This window comes from Carcharodon carcharias, chromosome 12, assembly GCF_017639515.1.
Source record: "Carcharodon carcharias isolate sCarCar2 chromosome 12, sCarCar2.pri, whole genome shotgun sequence".
NCBI lineage: Eukaryota > Metazoa > Chordata > Chondrichthyes > Lamniformes > Lamnidae > Carcharodon > Carcharodon carcharias.
Window position 1 is genome coordinate 53,764,834 of NC_054478.1, and position 16,704 is coordinate 53,781,537.

General features: G+C 38.5%; 1 protein-coding gene across 1 annotated transcript in view; it reads left to right on the top strand.

Moving 5' to 3' along the window:
* Positions 1 to 10,820: 10,820 nt before the first annotated feature.
* ddx18 (DEAD (Asp-Glu-Ala-Asp) box polypeptide 18) overlaps positions 10,821 to 16,704 on the top strand; it is a 28,788-nt gene continuing 22,904 nt past the window's right edge. The window contains exons 1-4 of the mRNA XM_041201371.1: positions 10,821 to 10,940; positions 12,727 to 12,900; positions 14,364 to 14,522; positions 15,723 to 15,858. Coding sequence (XP_041057305.1) covers positions 10,850 to 10,940; positions 12,727 to 12,900; positions 14,364 to 14,522; positions 15,723 to 15,858 — 560 coding nt within the window. The 5' untranslated portion in view covers positions 10,821 to 10,849. The remainder of the gene's footprint in view (positions 10,941 to 12,726; positions 12,901 to 14,363; positions 14,523 to 15,722; positions 15,859 to 16,704) is intronic.

A 16,704-nucleotide genomic window follows, 5' to 3' on the forward strand; every position in this document is an offset into this window, starting at 1 on the left:
CAGAGTCCTTTTTACAAGGCCATGATCTTTTCCTAGGGCTGCGATCACTTCCTGTCCACTTTCAGAACTCACAATGGCCTTCCACATCTTTGCCTCATATTGTCAACACATAGGTCTTACCTTCTGTCCTCACCTTCTTTGCTCATCTTGCACATCCAGCCAATGTTTTTATTTTCCAATGGCTTCTCCTGCTCTCCCTATGATGATAGAATCCCTCCATTCACTGACCCCTACTGACACATATGTTACTCTAGTATCAACTTTGGGTAATTGTCCTTTGGGATGATTAGCTTTCAGTGTCACTTTGTTCATATTCAGTCAGCCTTTTATCTGCCATAATCTGCTCCCTGTAATTGTCCAACATGTGTATGTGAAACGCATGGTGTCTCTTCACTTTCTATTACCTGTTTAGATTCTGCAAATATATAATGTCAATTAGCCTCTAGGAATGCACCCCAACAGTTTGGTGGCCATGTTATAAAATTACTGTTTTTCTATCACTGCCTATAACCTTATCTGGCCTTTCTGCCCTTCCCTTTTGTAATATACCATGTCCCCTGGATTAAAATTTATTTCTGATGGCCTTATGTGGTTCCATAAGTCTCCCTAAATTTTCTCTGAAACCTCAACCTTGAAAAATTCTTTTCTCCCTACATACAGGGCATTCAAGTGCTCAGAAAAAAATTTAATAGCAGCCCCTTCCAAGGCTGGGGCATGATCCCACTTCACCAAAGGTATTTTTGGATTTCTCCCATAAACTAATTGATAAGGACTGTAGCCCCCAGCCATTTGAAGTGAATCCTTCACATGGAGTTCCCATGCCAGAACAAATGTCAGTTTACAACTTGGTTGGTCATCTAGGATTTTATGATCAATTACTGCTTGATTTCTTTCACAAATCCTGTTACAAAAGGGACTTTCTACTGATGTGTTCATTACTATGATGTTCATATTTTCACACATACTTTTAAATTCATCTTTGGCAAATTCCACCTCCTCATTGTCAGTTAGGAATTTGACCGGTACTCCCAGTCCTGTTCCTACGCATTTTCCATGATCTCATCCACAATTACCTTTTTGTCTACTATGTATGACTGTTGACGGACTGAATCTAGTTGTCATGTCTGTTGGGAGGGTGTTGGTTACAGAACCGTATGTCTTAAAGAAGTCACTGAAGTCTTCTGTAGGTTAACTGTAAAACTTTATTAACTGCTATAAACAATTTACACATGTATAGTAAAGAGTACAGGCTAGGAGCTGTCTGCCTGCTTAGGTCTATACACATCTCTGCTCAACACCACATTGACACCTGGGTCTGGGTCATGTGCCTTCTTACATCTGTGTGGGCAGTAATGTATTCAGTCCCACATTAACTTTGTATATGCCGATCCTTTATACTACAATGTTTATGAAATGTAAGGGAAAAATGTTTTTGTCCTTATCCCACACCTTCAAGTCCATTGTTACAATTTTGTTATAGACTCTTAATGATGGGAGGCTCACTATGGGCTATGATAGTGACCTCCTATATTTTTTATATATATCACATTTCTCACTGATCTCTCCCATAAGTCTAGTGTATTCATCATCCATTACTCTTGCAACATTTAGTAGAATTTTTAATCTATGACAAAATGGATGGGCAAAATGCCAATGTAGTTTTAAAACATTTTGCCATTTTTCCTTTAAACTCCTACCCCCGATGTCATCAACACTTCTTTAACATCATGATTAGAAATGTTAGGTCTTGTTAAAGGGATACAATAATGTCCTAATTGTGTAAATTTTAAATCTACAGGTTTCCTAAAAACAATTGCCTTATCATGTTCCATATCAAATTTCATTTGAGCCTTTTTCTTAGATGGTTTACACAATAAGGATATATCACTGGATACTACATTTGTGCTGATAAAATGGTTTACTTTGGCTTTTTTTTTTAACTACACAAAATTGCCACACTGTAGTGATTTTAATGTATTATCATCTCCAAACCTGAAGTAAGTAGAACCTTCATATTCCTTAATCTTACTTCAGTCTTTACTATTTAGAGAATTCAGATAACACTTTAAACAATCTGCTCCACACACTGTAGTCATGCAGCAATGTCTAACAGCACATTTGAATGAGTCTGCAACCAGGACATCCATTACTTGACTAAAGCTTCTGGTGACCAGTACAATTCCTTCTGACTGATCAGTATTGTCATCTTCCCATTCTGATCCTTCCTTGTCATGTGTCATTTCAAAAAACCTATTATTCCATTTTGGATAATTCATCACTATGATATTTCAAGTCACATTTGTGCTATGACCACAGCCGGTGTTAATTGCTGGGCAAACCAAATCCCAGAGGGAAGCTTGGTTTACAGGCCGTACCCTTTTTTTTGTATTCTGAAAACAAAAAGAAAACATACCGATCTCAGCCATAAGAAGTCCAGTAACAGTTTTGGGATATTTAAAAATTAAAAGTACAAGTTTTATTAACAAGAATAAAAGATAACTTTAGCACACAAGGTTACAGTTACACAATGAAGGTTAATCTTACAAAGCATTCCCCAAAAATCTGTTTGGTCAAACCCACATGTAAACACCTTCCAGGCAAAACACATACACAACCTTCTTTACAGAATAACACAATATTCCCCAAAATGTTTTTTTTAAAAACATCCATTGTCACAATCTGAAACACCTTTTTACCACACCTCCATTATTCCTGACATTCATTCTCCTGCCATAGTTATCCAATTCCTCTTGTCTATTAGAGCCACCAAGAGTTTCTATCATTTCTTTTGTTTGTGGTTCTTCTTTCACATAGGCACTTGCGGCCAGTACCTAAACAGTCTCAAAATGCTGCCAACATTGAAACCTCCATCTTGTGTTACTGCTGAAGGTCCCATTGGTGCCATAAAAGTTAGTGAAAATGAATGTTTCTCTATTTTTTTAAAACTTCAGACATTTGTTCCAGAAGCGCATCTCTGAGAATCCAACTCCAGTCAAAACCAGGAGCTTATCCATGTTTGCTACTTTAGAACCATCCAACAATTTCAAAGCAAACACTGAATGAAGGATCTCCAAATAGAATTTCTGAAATCTTGTGTATAAAACCTGTTAAATTTCATGATATATTCTCCTATGGAATTAATGTCCATCCTTCTAAATTTATTAGCATCTGACCATGTCTCATATGCATTTAACAGATCATCTTCCTTATAAATTTTGTCCATACATTTTAAGAGTTTATTCAAACCTTCCTCAGTGTCCAGCTGATGAGCCTTTAGCTTCAAAAATACTTTGCATCTAATCCTGCTTCTGGTGGGAAGCGAAAGTGCCAAGGCGATACCTTGTTTTTTTTTGGTAGGGATATAACCTGTGTCCACATATCCACATCATTTTTCCATTGGTCATAAGGTTGAGCTTCATAAAGCAACAGTGGAAAATCATACCCTGATACTTTACACCTGGTTTCAGCCATTCTTCTCCAAAGTAACTCCAGTTACAATCTTCTATCCGAAAAGGTATCTTGGTTTCCAATTTTCACCTTTAGGCCATTCTCTCCTACCAATGTTTAGCAGGATTCAAGCTGGTTGATGAAGTCTAAGCTAAGACACAGAACCTTTCCTTGCTGAGAGAGTTTATTGACTTTGCCCAGTGTCAACATTTCTCACCCATATCCAGTGTCCCAGCTATCCCCTGTTTATATGTGTTCAAATACCTATTACCTGATTCATTTAACAATGTAATTGACATTAACAATGTAATTAATAAGACATTGGCATTCTTACCAAAATGAATCACCTCACATTTCTCCACAATGAACTTCATCTGCCACCTGTCCTCCCATTCCACCAACTTGTCCAGGTCCCTTTGAAGTTTTACACTATCCTCCCCACCATGTACAATGCCTCCAACTTTTGTATCATGTGCAAGTTTTGAAATTGTGCTATGTACACCAAGGTCCAAGTTATTAATATATATCAGGAAAAACCCAAATTTGATCCCAAATCACATGCTACATTTTCTCAAACATCACAACATATATCAAACTGATCTATTCACAGTGTTTAATAATTACATAAGATCCATTACTGAATACAAGTTTGCCAGTTTGGAATGCTGGACTTACCAAAGAGCATGTGAACAAGCTTGAAAGCATTTAGAAATGAGTACTGAAACTGATCTTAAGTAAAGCTACTCTGACACAATCAAAAAACTGAAGATGTATTCCTTTGCTGATAGGTGGAAAAAGCTCTGTCTGGACTTTGCTAGAGAACTCTTGAATACCACCTCCCATTGCCACTGTCTCCTGATACAACCACATGAAAGTAAATGTGCGATGGAACTGAGAAAATACACCATTCCTCAAATGAAATATAAAACACATAGGCTATGAGACAGCCCAATCTCCTACTTTATAAAACTCATGAATAGTATGTAAATGATTGAGATTTTAAGGAACTCAACCTGACCTATGGATTTTAATACAATATGCAGAGTGCCGTAGACCTTTCATTTTTATTCTGTAAATTAAGACCAGCATTTTTCAACATGTTATAATTATTGTATACTGAAATGTTCATAATTGTGAATCCTTTTATAATTTATACTTTATTTTTATTTTAATGATTGCCTATAGCTTTTGAATTATGAATACTTGCTTTATTTGCATTGTCATCACAGTTCAGCACCTGCCACCATGATGATTTTTCAATAAACCAATTATTTATCGATCTATACTTGTCTTATTATCACTTCCTTTGGCCTTGAACCAGCATCACCTTTATTATATAGTCACTCCAGCCCTCCACCCTATCAGGTCTATCTCTCTTTTATTCTTATTCTGCCTCGCTCCACTGGCTGTGTACTTCCTGATGAAAGGCAACAAAAGCAGAAAATGCTAGAAATACTCAACGGTTCAGGCAGCATCCACGAAGAGGGAAACAGAGCTAATGTTATAAGTCAATGACCTTTCATCAGAATGGGAAAGAGATACAACAGCTTAGAAAGGTCATCAACCTGTTGATGTATTTCCAGCATTTTCTGATTCATTTCAGATTTGCAGAATTTGCTTCTGATGAAAGATAATTGACCTGAAATGGCAAGTGTTCCTCTCTCCAGCATGTGCTTATTGCTCTGTGCAGTCCTTAATTCCTATTTAATCATGTCCCTCTTTTGCAAAGTGCAGAAATGAATTTGCAGATCCACCTGGAAATCTTTTTGTCAAATAAGGGTCAGCATGCAGCTTTATTTAATCAGGTAAAACTTAGAAATATGATTGTTTTCAACAACTCTACACAAAATGGAACTTTCCAAAATAACAATGCTACTGTTTTTTTTGTAAAATTACTGATTTAAAGTGACAATATCTTTGGGCTATGTATCTGGATATTATACAAAAATGCATGAGTTTGCTTTACATTTCTGAGTTGTATGACTGTTGGAAATCAACTCTCAACAATGGATATTATGAAGCTATCCATAATTGTCACAATCCTCAGAAAAGAAATGAGGGTTCTTGCTTGACACTCTTACCAAGAATGTACTGTACAAAATGATGGCAAGTGATTATGGATGATTGCAAACAGTTAATACTTATGATATGGTAAAGATTAGTCTACAATACTGAAAGCCCCTAGCAATCAGTCATAACTTTATCAGCTTCGGTGGTCGATATCTAGATAGAAAAATGTCACTTATAAAAGAACATGTAGTACATATCTGCAGCATTTGCACTGTGCCTAATGTTGTCTATTGTAGCCACTGTTATACAGGGTAATAACATATCTAAAGTCCTTGGGCAACATTAAACTTTAATAAATTTGGATGTACAAATGACACAAGCAAACTGTAAATGATATATGAAAACATATTTTGTAGTTTTTAATGTGAATGTAGTTATTAATACTGTGTGAATGATGCTGAAACTGAAAATTATGGCTGTAGGAGTAACGGTGAACTGTTGGAAAATTATATTGAATGATGTATCACTAAGGATGGTGGTTACATTGAAGTATAGATCTTTGCACTGTGTTGTGTTTAAATTTAATGAACTTTGCTTTCATACACCATTTACAACCTTGGGTATATCCAAAGTTATTAAAGTTGCACAAGGCCTTTAGAAACACCCTGGGCAGGGAAGCAGTCTGTCAAAATCATCTCGAATTGTAGTAATTATTTTAATTGGTCACCAGAGGGTGCTATAGAAAAGTTTACAGTCAGATTTTTAGCACTTTCTCACAAATTTTACATGTCAATTTCATGTTTCCTTTCACACTCGTGGTTTCATTGAAGCCAGGGCAACTTTACCAGTTACAATATTGAAGAAGCAAATAATGTTTAAAGAAAAATAAGGATTTTTCTCAGTGGCAGGTATACATATATATATATTTATATGTACAAAAATCTATATTAAAATGAGCTGTAGAGAGGAAGACAAGAATTTTGAATTTAGCCTGTTTCTTTCAAATGTAGACACAGATTTAAACATTAAGATTCACTGTTATAATCACTTCCGAATTTCCTTCATTGTTAGAGATATAAAAAACAATAACAAAAACAGAATTACCTGGAAAAACTCAGCAGGTCTGGCAGCATCGGCGGAGAAGAAAAGAGTTGACGTTTCGAGTCCTCATGACCCTTCGACAGAACTTGAGTTCGAGTCCAGGAAAGAGCTGAAATATAAGCTGGTTTAAGGTGTGTGTGTGGGGGGCGGAGAGATAGAGAGACAGAGAGGTGGAGGGGGTTGGTGTGGTTGTAGCGACAAACAAGCAGTGCTGCCAGACCTGCTGAGTTTTTCCAGGTAATTCTGTTTTTGTTTTGGATTTCCAGCATCCGCAGTTTTTTTGTTTTTATCTCTTTATATAAAAAACAATGTTGGATCAAGGGTAATACATATTATAACTAATTCAAAAGTTTAATAAAGTACCTCACGCATACAAAAAGATCAAAAAGTATAAAACTTAAGATTAATCTAAATTGTACTTCTCATTTTTAACAATTATTCTCCATCATTATTTAACATTACTAAAAGATTCAACTTAAACAACCATGTTTAAATTCAGAACTTTTATTCAGGCAAAGATATTTTAACAAACAACTTTAATTAACATAACCTAAACCTGGAAAATTCAAACAGTTTAGCACTAGGGTTAGTAAAAGAAAAAACTTACATTTAAATAAGAAATGAACATGCATTTATGGTTTACAGTGCCTTTAACAACCTCAGGATGTTCCAAAGTACCCTGTAGCCAATGAAGTGTCATGCCCAGTACAAACATCAAGATATTACAAATTTTACAAATAAAATGGACACACGCTCTTCAGATAGTTGGCAACATATGTTACTTTGGCAATATCTGCTCCAGACAGACCTGAAACTCAATTAAATACCTACTTAAAATATGGACAATCACAACCACTTGTGAAACTCACAAGTCCTTTTGTTAAGACTGAACTGTCAATAGAACAAAACTAAAACCTATCAGTCATCTCAACTTTCTACTTCACCCTGGACCGCAGAAACATTGAAATTCAACATGTTTTCCTGAAAGGCATTCAAAAGGGTAATTTAAATGGAATGGGTCATTCAATTACAAAAATCCTGGCTATCTCAAAACTCATAAAGTGTGAAATCTACAACAAGGGATGTGTATCAATCCAACCCACCACCTTTTTTAGAATGAGGATTTTGGACTCGTCATGGGTCACATGGTTAAGACAGCCATCTTTGTTACCTGTTCTTTTTAAAAATAACGGCAGAAGCTATTCTGATCAGTAACACCAATACAGATATATCAGAAACACCATTTAAATCATTGAACCAGCTGCACGTTAACAATGCAACTAGGGTGATGTATAGCTATACCTTGAAAGTGGGAGAAGGGCTCTCCCCCTAACCTGTTCCAACTTCAAGTTCACCTAAGAGCTGACCTCCTGGCAGTTCAACAACAAGAAGCCTGGCAGGTTATTGAGAATCCTCAGCTTTTCCAAGACCTCCACTCCAGCTGAAGCATCAATTCATCAAAGAAACTACAGGCCTGCTATGAAAGAAACTGAAATAATTCCAGATTGTAATTGTATTGTTTTTTCTTTCATCTGTACCTATTTTTTGTTTGTGTGATAGTGTGTGTGAAATGTCACATTAAACCTCCAGGTAAATAACCTTCTTTACTTTTAAATTCACAAAATGTTGCTGCTGGAAATCATTTAAATTGGGACAAATTAATCTGAGGGAAAGAAAACTCACTAACCTCACACGTTAAAACACTGATTACTGGCAACAAAATACATAAACTCTGTGACAGAAGTATATCTGAAGCATAGTTACTGGTGTAATATAGCAATGTCCACAAATTGCATTGAGATCAATGACCAGATAGGCTGTTTTACTGTTGTTGGCTTAGCTAAAACTCAGGGACAATTCTTCCTGCTCTTCTTCAAATAATGCCGTGCAATCTTTTACGTCCTCATGAGGGTCATCGGACCTTTGTTTAAAGTCCTATCTGAAAGAGGACACCTCCCACTGTACTATTGTTAAGGGTTAGCCTAGACTATGCACTCATGTTTCTGGACTGTAGAAACATAGGAGCAGTTTGCCATTCGGCTGGCTCTGCCATTCAAACAGATCATGGCTGATTATCTACATCTACGCCATTTTCCCCACTATTCTCACATCTCTTGATGCCATTAGTATCCAGAAATCTATTGATTTCTGTTTTGATCATGCTCATTGATTGAGCTTCCACAGCACTCTGGGGTAGAGAATTGAACATACAGCCTTCTGACTCAGAGGCCGCATGATATCACTGGCTGTCACCTCAGCTAAGCATAATCTCTGCCCTGCAGAGTTAAGGATTGTTGACAATACGAGCCAAACAACCAGCTTTGAAAAACTTTGGGTTCTGTCCTGTAAGTGTTGTGTTTGCAGAGTGATGAATCCCAAAATTATCAGCTGAAAAAGCTAACATTTGTTGGAAGTCCAATCCTTCTTTTTCCAGAGCTATCAAAACTTGACCTGCAATAGCCTTAGCAAATTCAAATGGGTTTTCAGACAAATCTAGCAGTTTGGACCCACATCCCTTTTTGGTCGTGGAGTACTGTACAGAAATAGGGTACTTATTCCTATTTCCTTTATTAGAGTTGCCCATTGCAACTGAAAAAAGAGGGGCGAGAAAGAGAGCTCAGAACCTTTAAGTTAAAGTCTGACATGATCAACTTGCTCAGAGCATTTGTGTCAATTTGCTCTGCTTTTGTCCATTCACATGATACCCCCTTAGCAAGGAGGAATCAGAGAGCAGCTGGGGCCCTAGTTTTAAGAACCAGGCTTATATGCAATATGAGTCACCATGTTGTTTTCATTCCTTCATAAGATGTAGGAGTCACTGGCTAGGCCAGCATTTATTGCCCATCCCTAATTTCCCTTGAGAAAGTGGTGGTGAGCAGAGTTCTTGAACTGCTGCAGTCCATCTGTTGTAGGAACAGTTCTGTTAGGGAGTTCCAGGATTTTGGGCCTGGGCCCTCAAAGGCTGTTTGTGGACTTGGGTAACTGATACTTGACTTGTCACAAATGGCTGAGATAGCAGTGGGAGACCACAGTGTTTCAAAATTTGAGAGATCATCAACTCATTGCAGGGTGAAAGCAGTAGCTGCAAAATCTTCCACAGTTCTTCAGAAATCTGGGCCTGACAATCAACACAATGTGCCCAAAATGTCTGATGACAAAAATTGTGACAATTACCATATGTTTTAAGTTGGCTGGGAAAGTTCTAAGTGTCATTAGAGTCAGTCCTTTAGCTCTAGCTCTCTCCTCTCCAGTCCTGTCCCAATCTCGTCACTGCCACTGCTATTACCTGGCTGGGCCTGCTTGCACCACCGCTAGTCTCCCTGCACAGCCTCACGTTGCGCCATACCCGCTCTTTCTTAGTGAGGCAGGAGTGCTTGGCCCAGTATGCCTGCACCCTGTGTGAAAGAGTCAAAGCGAGCTGCAAGAAGTCACACCCACATCTCCAACCTGGAGACCAGAGCCTTCAGCCTGTCAGCAGCCCTAGACTTCAGGGCACAAATGGAAATGCAGGATAAACAGCATCCCAGGGAGATTTCCAACAGGACACAGGACAAACTTTAAAGATGCAGGGCAATCCCATAAAATACAGAACAGTTGGTCAACCTGGAGAAAAGTCCTTGAACTGAGAGCTATTAGACCCTGGAATGTTTCATCAAAGTGGATAGTGAGGTAGGAATTAGATATTTAAAAAAGGTGTGGAATAAGTATTTGAAAGGAAGGAAATGTAAGAAGATCTGGGGTTACAGGAGAGCGCCAGCACTGGCATTAGGGACCGAATGGCCTCCCACTTTGCTGTTATTTCTCTAATGTTATGAATCCTCTCACGTAGAGTCCGAGCTCAGGGGATGTTTCAGAAATATGGGCTCTGAGCTGAACTTAGGCAGGAAGATGTGGAATGTGAGAAGATCCCAATATCTCAGAGAATCCAGACATCAATCCAGTCTCTTCTCTTCAACAAATGTTAGTTATGGTTCCAGGATCTCTTGTTTCATTACAAATCCCCTATTCGGCTCCTCATTGTCTTCTCACCTCTCGGAAACTCCTCCCCCTTCGACATTTCTGAACTGCGGCTGCGCATTCGATAGCTGTCTGAATATATCGCCGAGAAAATCGAATCACAATCTTATGAAAAACACCTGGAATATAATTTCACGAGGAGACGTGTTTAATTCAAGCGTAGATTTTTTTTAAAAAAGCACATGATTTGAACGTGGTTATTTCCCGTTAGCGGGCACTGCAATAACCAGCCCAGTGGACAGGGTCCTCATCTCTTTCACGTGCTGCTGCCAAAATGGCGGATCTACAGATGAAAATTATCCGGAAAAGATTGCAGAAGAAAAACGCCAAAATTAAACATATCAACTCAGCGGCGGGCGGAAAAGGTGAGTGTGAGGTGGTTATTTGGGCGGGTGGGGGACCGGTCACGGCCGAACGGCGTCTCCTGACCGAGATTCCCGGTGTGTGTGAGGCTGAACCCCCCAGTCCCCTCGCAATAATGGCCATCGGTGCTATTTGCCTTTCCCAACGCGTGTTTTACCTGCGTGCTAACTTTATACACACAACTCTCTCTCTCTGAAGATTTGCAAGCGTCACTTTTTTAAAGTTCTGCTTTCCTATCAGTATCATGCTCACATCATACTCCGCCTGCCACTTTTATGCCCAATTGTTTAACCCGTCTTTATCTCTTTGCAGCCTCTAAGTTTACTCCTCACAATTTACGTCCCCACCTAGCTTGGCATCATCCGCAAACTTGGATACATTCCTCCCATGGCCTCTTGGTCTAAGCCATTAATATTGTTTATAAATAGTTGAAGCCCCATCACTTGCCGCATTCTACTAGCTACAGCCTGCCGACTTGAAAATATCCCATTTATCCCTACTCTCTTCTTTCTGTCTGTTAACCATTCCTCCATCCACACTAATATGTTACCCCACGCTCCATGATACAAAAGAAAATTGCCAGAAACGTCAGCTAGCCAATTATCATCCATTGAGAGAATAGACAAGTTAATACTTTAGCTTTGATAAAGGGTCTAAACCTTATCTGTTAACACCACAGATGTTCATTGACCTGTGAATTTTCAGCATGTTATGTTTTTCTAAGGTTCATTTTTGTGCATGGTGCAATTATGAAGTCTAAGCTCATTTTTGGCATACTACATCATGTCCCAGAACTTCAATTCCATAAAATAATTTTTCAGCTGCAATTTTCAGAGATTTGAGAGCACTGTTGTTACTTCATTGTAGTAGTGAGGGAGTGCTGCACAATTGGAGGTGCAGGCTTTTGGATAAAATGTTAAACTCAACCCTCGTCTGCCCTCGGGTGAATGTAAAGCATCTCAATGCACTACTTTGAAAAAGATCAGGGGATTTCTCCCCAGTGTCCTGGCTGATGTTTATCCTTCAGCTAATACATTTATCTAAAGGAAATCTTGCTTTTCTATAGGGTTTTTCATGACCAATGGATGTCCCAAAATTATTTACGATAAATAAAGCACTTTTAAAGTGTCATCACTGTTGTGATGTAGGAATGGTGGCAATCAGTTTGCAGGCAGCAAGCTCCCACAAACAGCAATGTGATAAGAGATGTGTATTATCCTGGATAACTCCCCTCCTGCTGTTCAGAATAGTGTCATGGGATCTTTATGTCGACCTGCAAGGGCAGATGAGACCTTGCCTTAACATCTCATCAGAAAGATTGTGCCTCCAACAGAGCAGCACTTCCTCATTACTGCACTGGAGTGTCAGCTTAGACTTCTGTGCTCGAGGCCTGCAGTGGGACTTCAACCCACAACCTTCTGAGTCAGGCAGAAAAGCTACCACTAAGCCACAGCTGACACTCGGTTATTATTGTTGTTTGTAGGACCCTGCCATACAAAAATTGACTGTTAAATGTCCTACCTTGCAGCAGTGACTACACTTCAAAAAAAACCAAAATGTACTTTATTGACCACTAAGTCCTTTTGGAATTGCATCAGATCATGAAGGACACTGTGAGTCTTCTTACACTTGGAGCTGATTCATTTATAGTCAATTCTCAACTCCTCCATATAGCAATTTAAGATTATCATCAGTAACCAAGTATAAGATTTGAGCCAATTTGAACATCTAATACTTGAACCTTCAGTGGATTTGGACTGTATGAACAAAATTAAACTTTGTCAACAGTGGTCAAACAAAAGGAAGTGGAAAATGAAATGCCTCCAGAGGAGGCAACTGATCAGGAAAATACTCCAAAAGTGTTGAAGGAAGGACAGAGAATTATGAAAGATGAGACTGAGCTGAAACCTGTATCAGAAACCAAAAAGAAAAGAAAGCTTGCAACTAACATCCAGGAAACTGGTAAGTCAATTTTGCCTTCAGTACTTCAGTAATGCATAAAATAATTATCTGTCATTGAAATGATGGAATGGATAAGAATTTTAACTTGCAGTTAATCAAGTCTACAATACTGCAATAATTAATTGCAGGAAATTCTGAGAATTAAGTGATTGGCAAAAGAGCCAGAGACGACATGAGATAAAGCTTTTAGCTGTGCTGTAACCACTTTATCATTCTAATTATATCATTGACGTAAGGATCCCTAGAATTATGACCCTTCAAGAACAATTTCTGTAACCATTTTTATCGACTAGATTCTGCACTAATCGCTTTTATTTTTTTTATATATATATAATATATTTGTTTCTGTTATGTAATCAAGATTGGGTAAAGTAGGATTACAGGATTGGAGATATTTGATAGTGCAGAGCTTTTGTTGTAAGCAGTGTGTAATCACAGCATGATAAGTTTACATAGGTAGTTTCTATTATAAATGTGAACAAAGGAATATATAATGGCAATATTAAGCAAAGGCACATTATATGATTTAAAATTATGCCTATTAAACCAGTCAAAATACTCCTGAGGCTGCAACCCTATTACCGGAAGGCTTCACTTGGTCTTGGCTCCTGTGTGGAATGCCACATAGATGGAAAACTCAGCATCTTGATTTGAGAATAAGTTATTAGCTCACATGGAGATGTTGGAGCTCTTGTCAAGCTAGTATAATTAGGTTTCAATTTTCAGAATTACAGCTTCAGTAAGTACATGTTTTGGACAGAACTGGGTGATGCTTTATTAGCACCCTTGTGCCTTTCATTTTCAAGTTGAGATGGTGTCAAATGGAATCAAAAAGTCACCTCTGACAACAGTTAGGGTTCCATATGAAACATATTTGGTTAATCTCAATGTGCTGCCTAAAGAATTTAGGATCAAGGCACAAAGCTGCATCTAATTTGGCATTCAAACCACAACGATGGCTGTTTTGACAAATTAAAACTCTCCTAGCTCTGATTTGTGGTCAAAGTACGTTATTTAGGTACAGTACAAGACTATTTCGATGTATTTACCTGTGCAACATGTGACCTTGATGTGTTTGATACTCATTGAACCATTTTGCTAACTCAGTTCATTAGGGAAAATGAGTTTTTATACAGACACACACTCCAAAATATATTTTATAGTTATGTTGCACTATTTGCAGAAATCAGTAGTTTGGAAAGCAGAGCACAGATGTTGTTGTAGACTTTGATTGCAGTCAGGAGAGAGCTCCAACATTTCTGATACGGGTTGGATTTGCACATTTGTATCGATGTATAGCCAAAACTTCTTTGATTTGATGAAAAACAGCAATACAACTGCACCTTTATAGAGACAATAATGACCCATTAAGTTGTTTACAGCATTGAAAATGAGAATACATTTTAATGTTGTCAATGTAACGTGTCTGACATAGTTTAACTTAGTTTATTCTTTTACTGTAGAAATCAAAAAGCCAAAGAATGCTGAAGCGAAGGAGGAGGATGGTGAGCTGGAAGTGAACAAAGCTGATGACTCAGAAGTGAAACAGGATCAAAAGGATGAGGAAATTGAAGAGCAATCTGAACATGATGGAGAGCCGACTTTGCCTTTAGGGTTGACAGGTAAACCTATTTCTGAGATTTAAACCTTAGAGTGCTGTTGCACTGCTGCTGTGTACGAAAACGAGTTGGAATAATGTCAACCAAAATCTCCCAGCAGAATACATGTACTTCCTCATCATATCAAGTGTGTCATTGGTATGCTCAAATTGCAGCTCTTCATGACTGAATGTTGGATAAACAGACAGACAAGAAGTATCAGTGGATTGGTCAGGAGTGGTGGTGGTGCTGAGGTAGAACCGGCTGTTTTACTATAGTTCATACCAAAAATAAATCAGGTTTGCTGATGTCGCCAATGGGCAGCACATCGATGAGGGAGCAGCAGGGGGCCAAGGATAGACTCTTGGGGACTCCAGGGGCACAGCAGGGAAATAACCTGTTGCTAGAGATTGTCTGCTTGCGTTTGGATGGGTAAAAGTGGGACAGATTGGCAGGGCAGTTGCACTCAGCTGGACAGTAGAGGAAAGGTGCATGAGCAACCATGTCAATGGCTACAGGGATGTCAAAAAGGGCTGCACGGTCATTTATAGAAAGTCATTTGTGTCTGAATAAGACTGTTGCAATGCTGTGGCGGTTTGGAAACCTGATTTTTGAAGAGGTTCAAACATGGACTTGTGAAAAAGATAGGCATTGATTTGGGAGGTGACAACCTGTTCAAGGCCACAAGGAAAAGGAGATTGGAGATGGGAACATAGGTTGCAAGGATTTGAGGGACCAGGTCGATTTGTTGATGGCAGCAATTTTGAAAGGGACAGTACTTGAGGAAAGGCAACCCTTTACACTGCCAATGTGCATTGTGGCAAGGAAATGATGTTGGGTGCTTAACAGTTTTTAATCTGTACAAAAGTTAAATGTTATTTGAAAAAAACAAAAAAAGATTGTGAATGAAAGCAAATGAGCCTGATTATAGAAAAATATATTTTTGTGTATGATTGCCGATTGCGGTTGGTCTTTGATGGGTTTAACTAAAGAGGGTTAGGAGAATAAACACTGGCATGGACCTGTTGGCTCAAATGGCCTGTGTTTTATACTATCAATACTTTGTAACTTTGTCAACATTTATGAACTTTAATATGTTGGAGCGGTTATGCTTTGTGAAATTTTTCAGCAAAATTTGATTCTAAAGGTATGGTGAGTATCACTGATGTTTGAGTACCTGGCCCTTCAGGTGATGCTTTTAGCTAACTTCATGTTTGTGTTCAGGGGCTTTCGAAGACACTGCTTTTTCTTCTTTGGCTGACATGGTTAGTGAGAATACTTTAAAAGGGATTGCTGACATGAGCTTCACTCATATGACAGACATACAACTGAAAAGTATCCGACCTTTGCTGGAGGGGAGGTAAGTTATGTTGATCATAAATTTATTACGTGCTCAATATTTTTTTGTGATTTTTAAGTATATATTGTTTTCTCCTGTCACAATGCTATTTTGTCATCCTTAGTTTATTTGAGCGGTGCAGTCAATCAGAGGGAGCATAGGATAGACCTCTCTTCTGAGCTCTCCTTCACAGCAAGTGGAGATGAAGAAACTGTTACTCTTGCAGTATTACCCCTGAGGTCCCCAAGGATCTATCCATGGCAGTATTTTTCATCTGCAGTCCCTTGGAGATTTCATCCACAGACATCAATTGAACTTCTACTTGCTGATAACATCCACCTCCACCTTTCCACCATTCTTGACTCCTCCACGGCTTCTTTATTGTCAAGTTTAGTCCAACATCCAGCCTTTGATCTGCAATTTCCTACATCTAAACATCTGGAAAGAGTGAAGCCATCATATTTGGCTCCTGTTGCAATTTCAGTACCATAGCCAGCAATTCTGTTCTTTTTCCTGGCTACTGTCTCAGGCTGAATCAGTCTGTTTGCAGTCTCAACAACCTGTTTGATTCTGAGTGGAGTTTCCAAGCCCATAATTCTCTCCATCACAAAAATCATCTACTTGTACTTCCATACATCCCCCTCCTCTGCCCCTACTTCAACTCTGCTACTGAAACCTTCATTCATGCTTTTGTCACACCAGTCTTGATTATGTTCTTGTGGCCTGCCTTCCTATCTCCACTTTCTAAGATTTAGCTATCAAAACTCTGTTGCTTATACCCTATCCCACAAAAAGATTTGCTTGCCCATCTCTCCCATATTCACTGAGCAACTTTGCCTTCCAAAATCAGTGCATCAAATTAAAAAT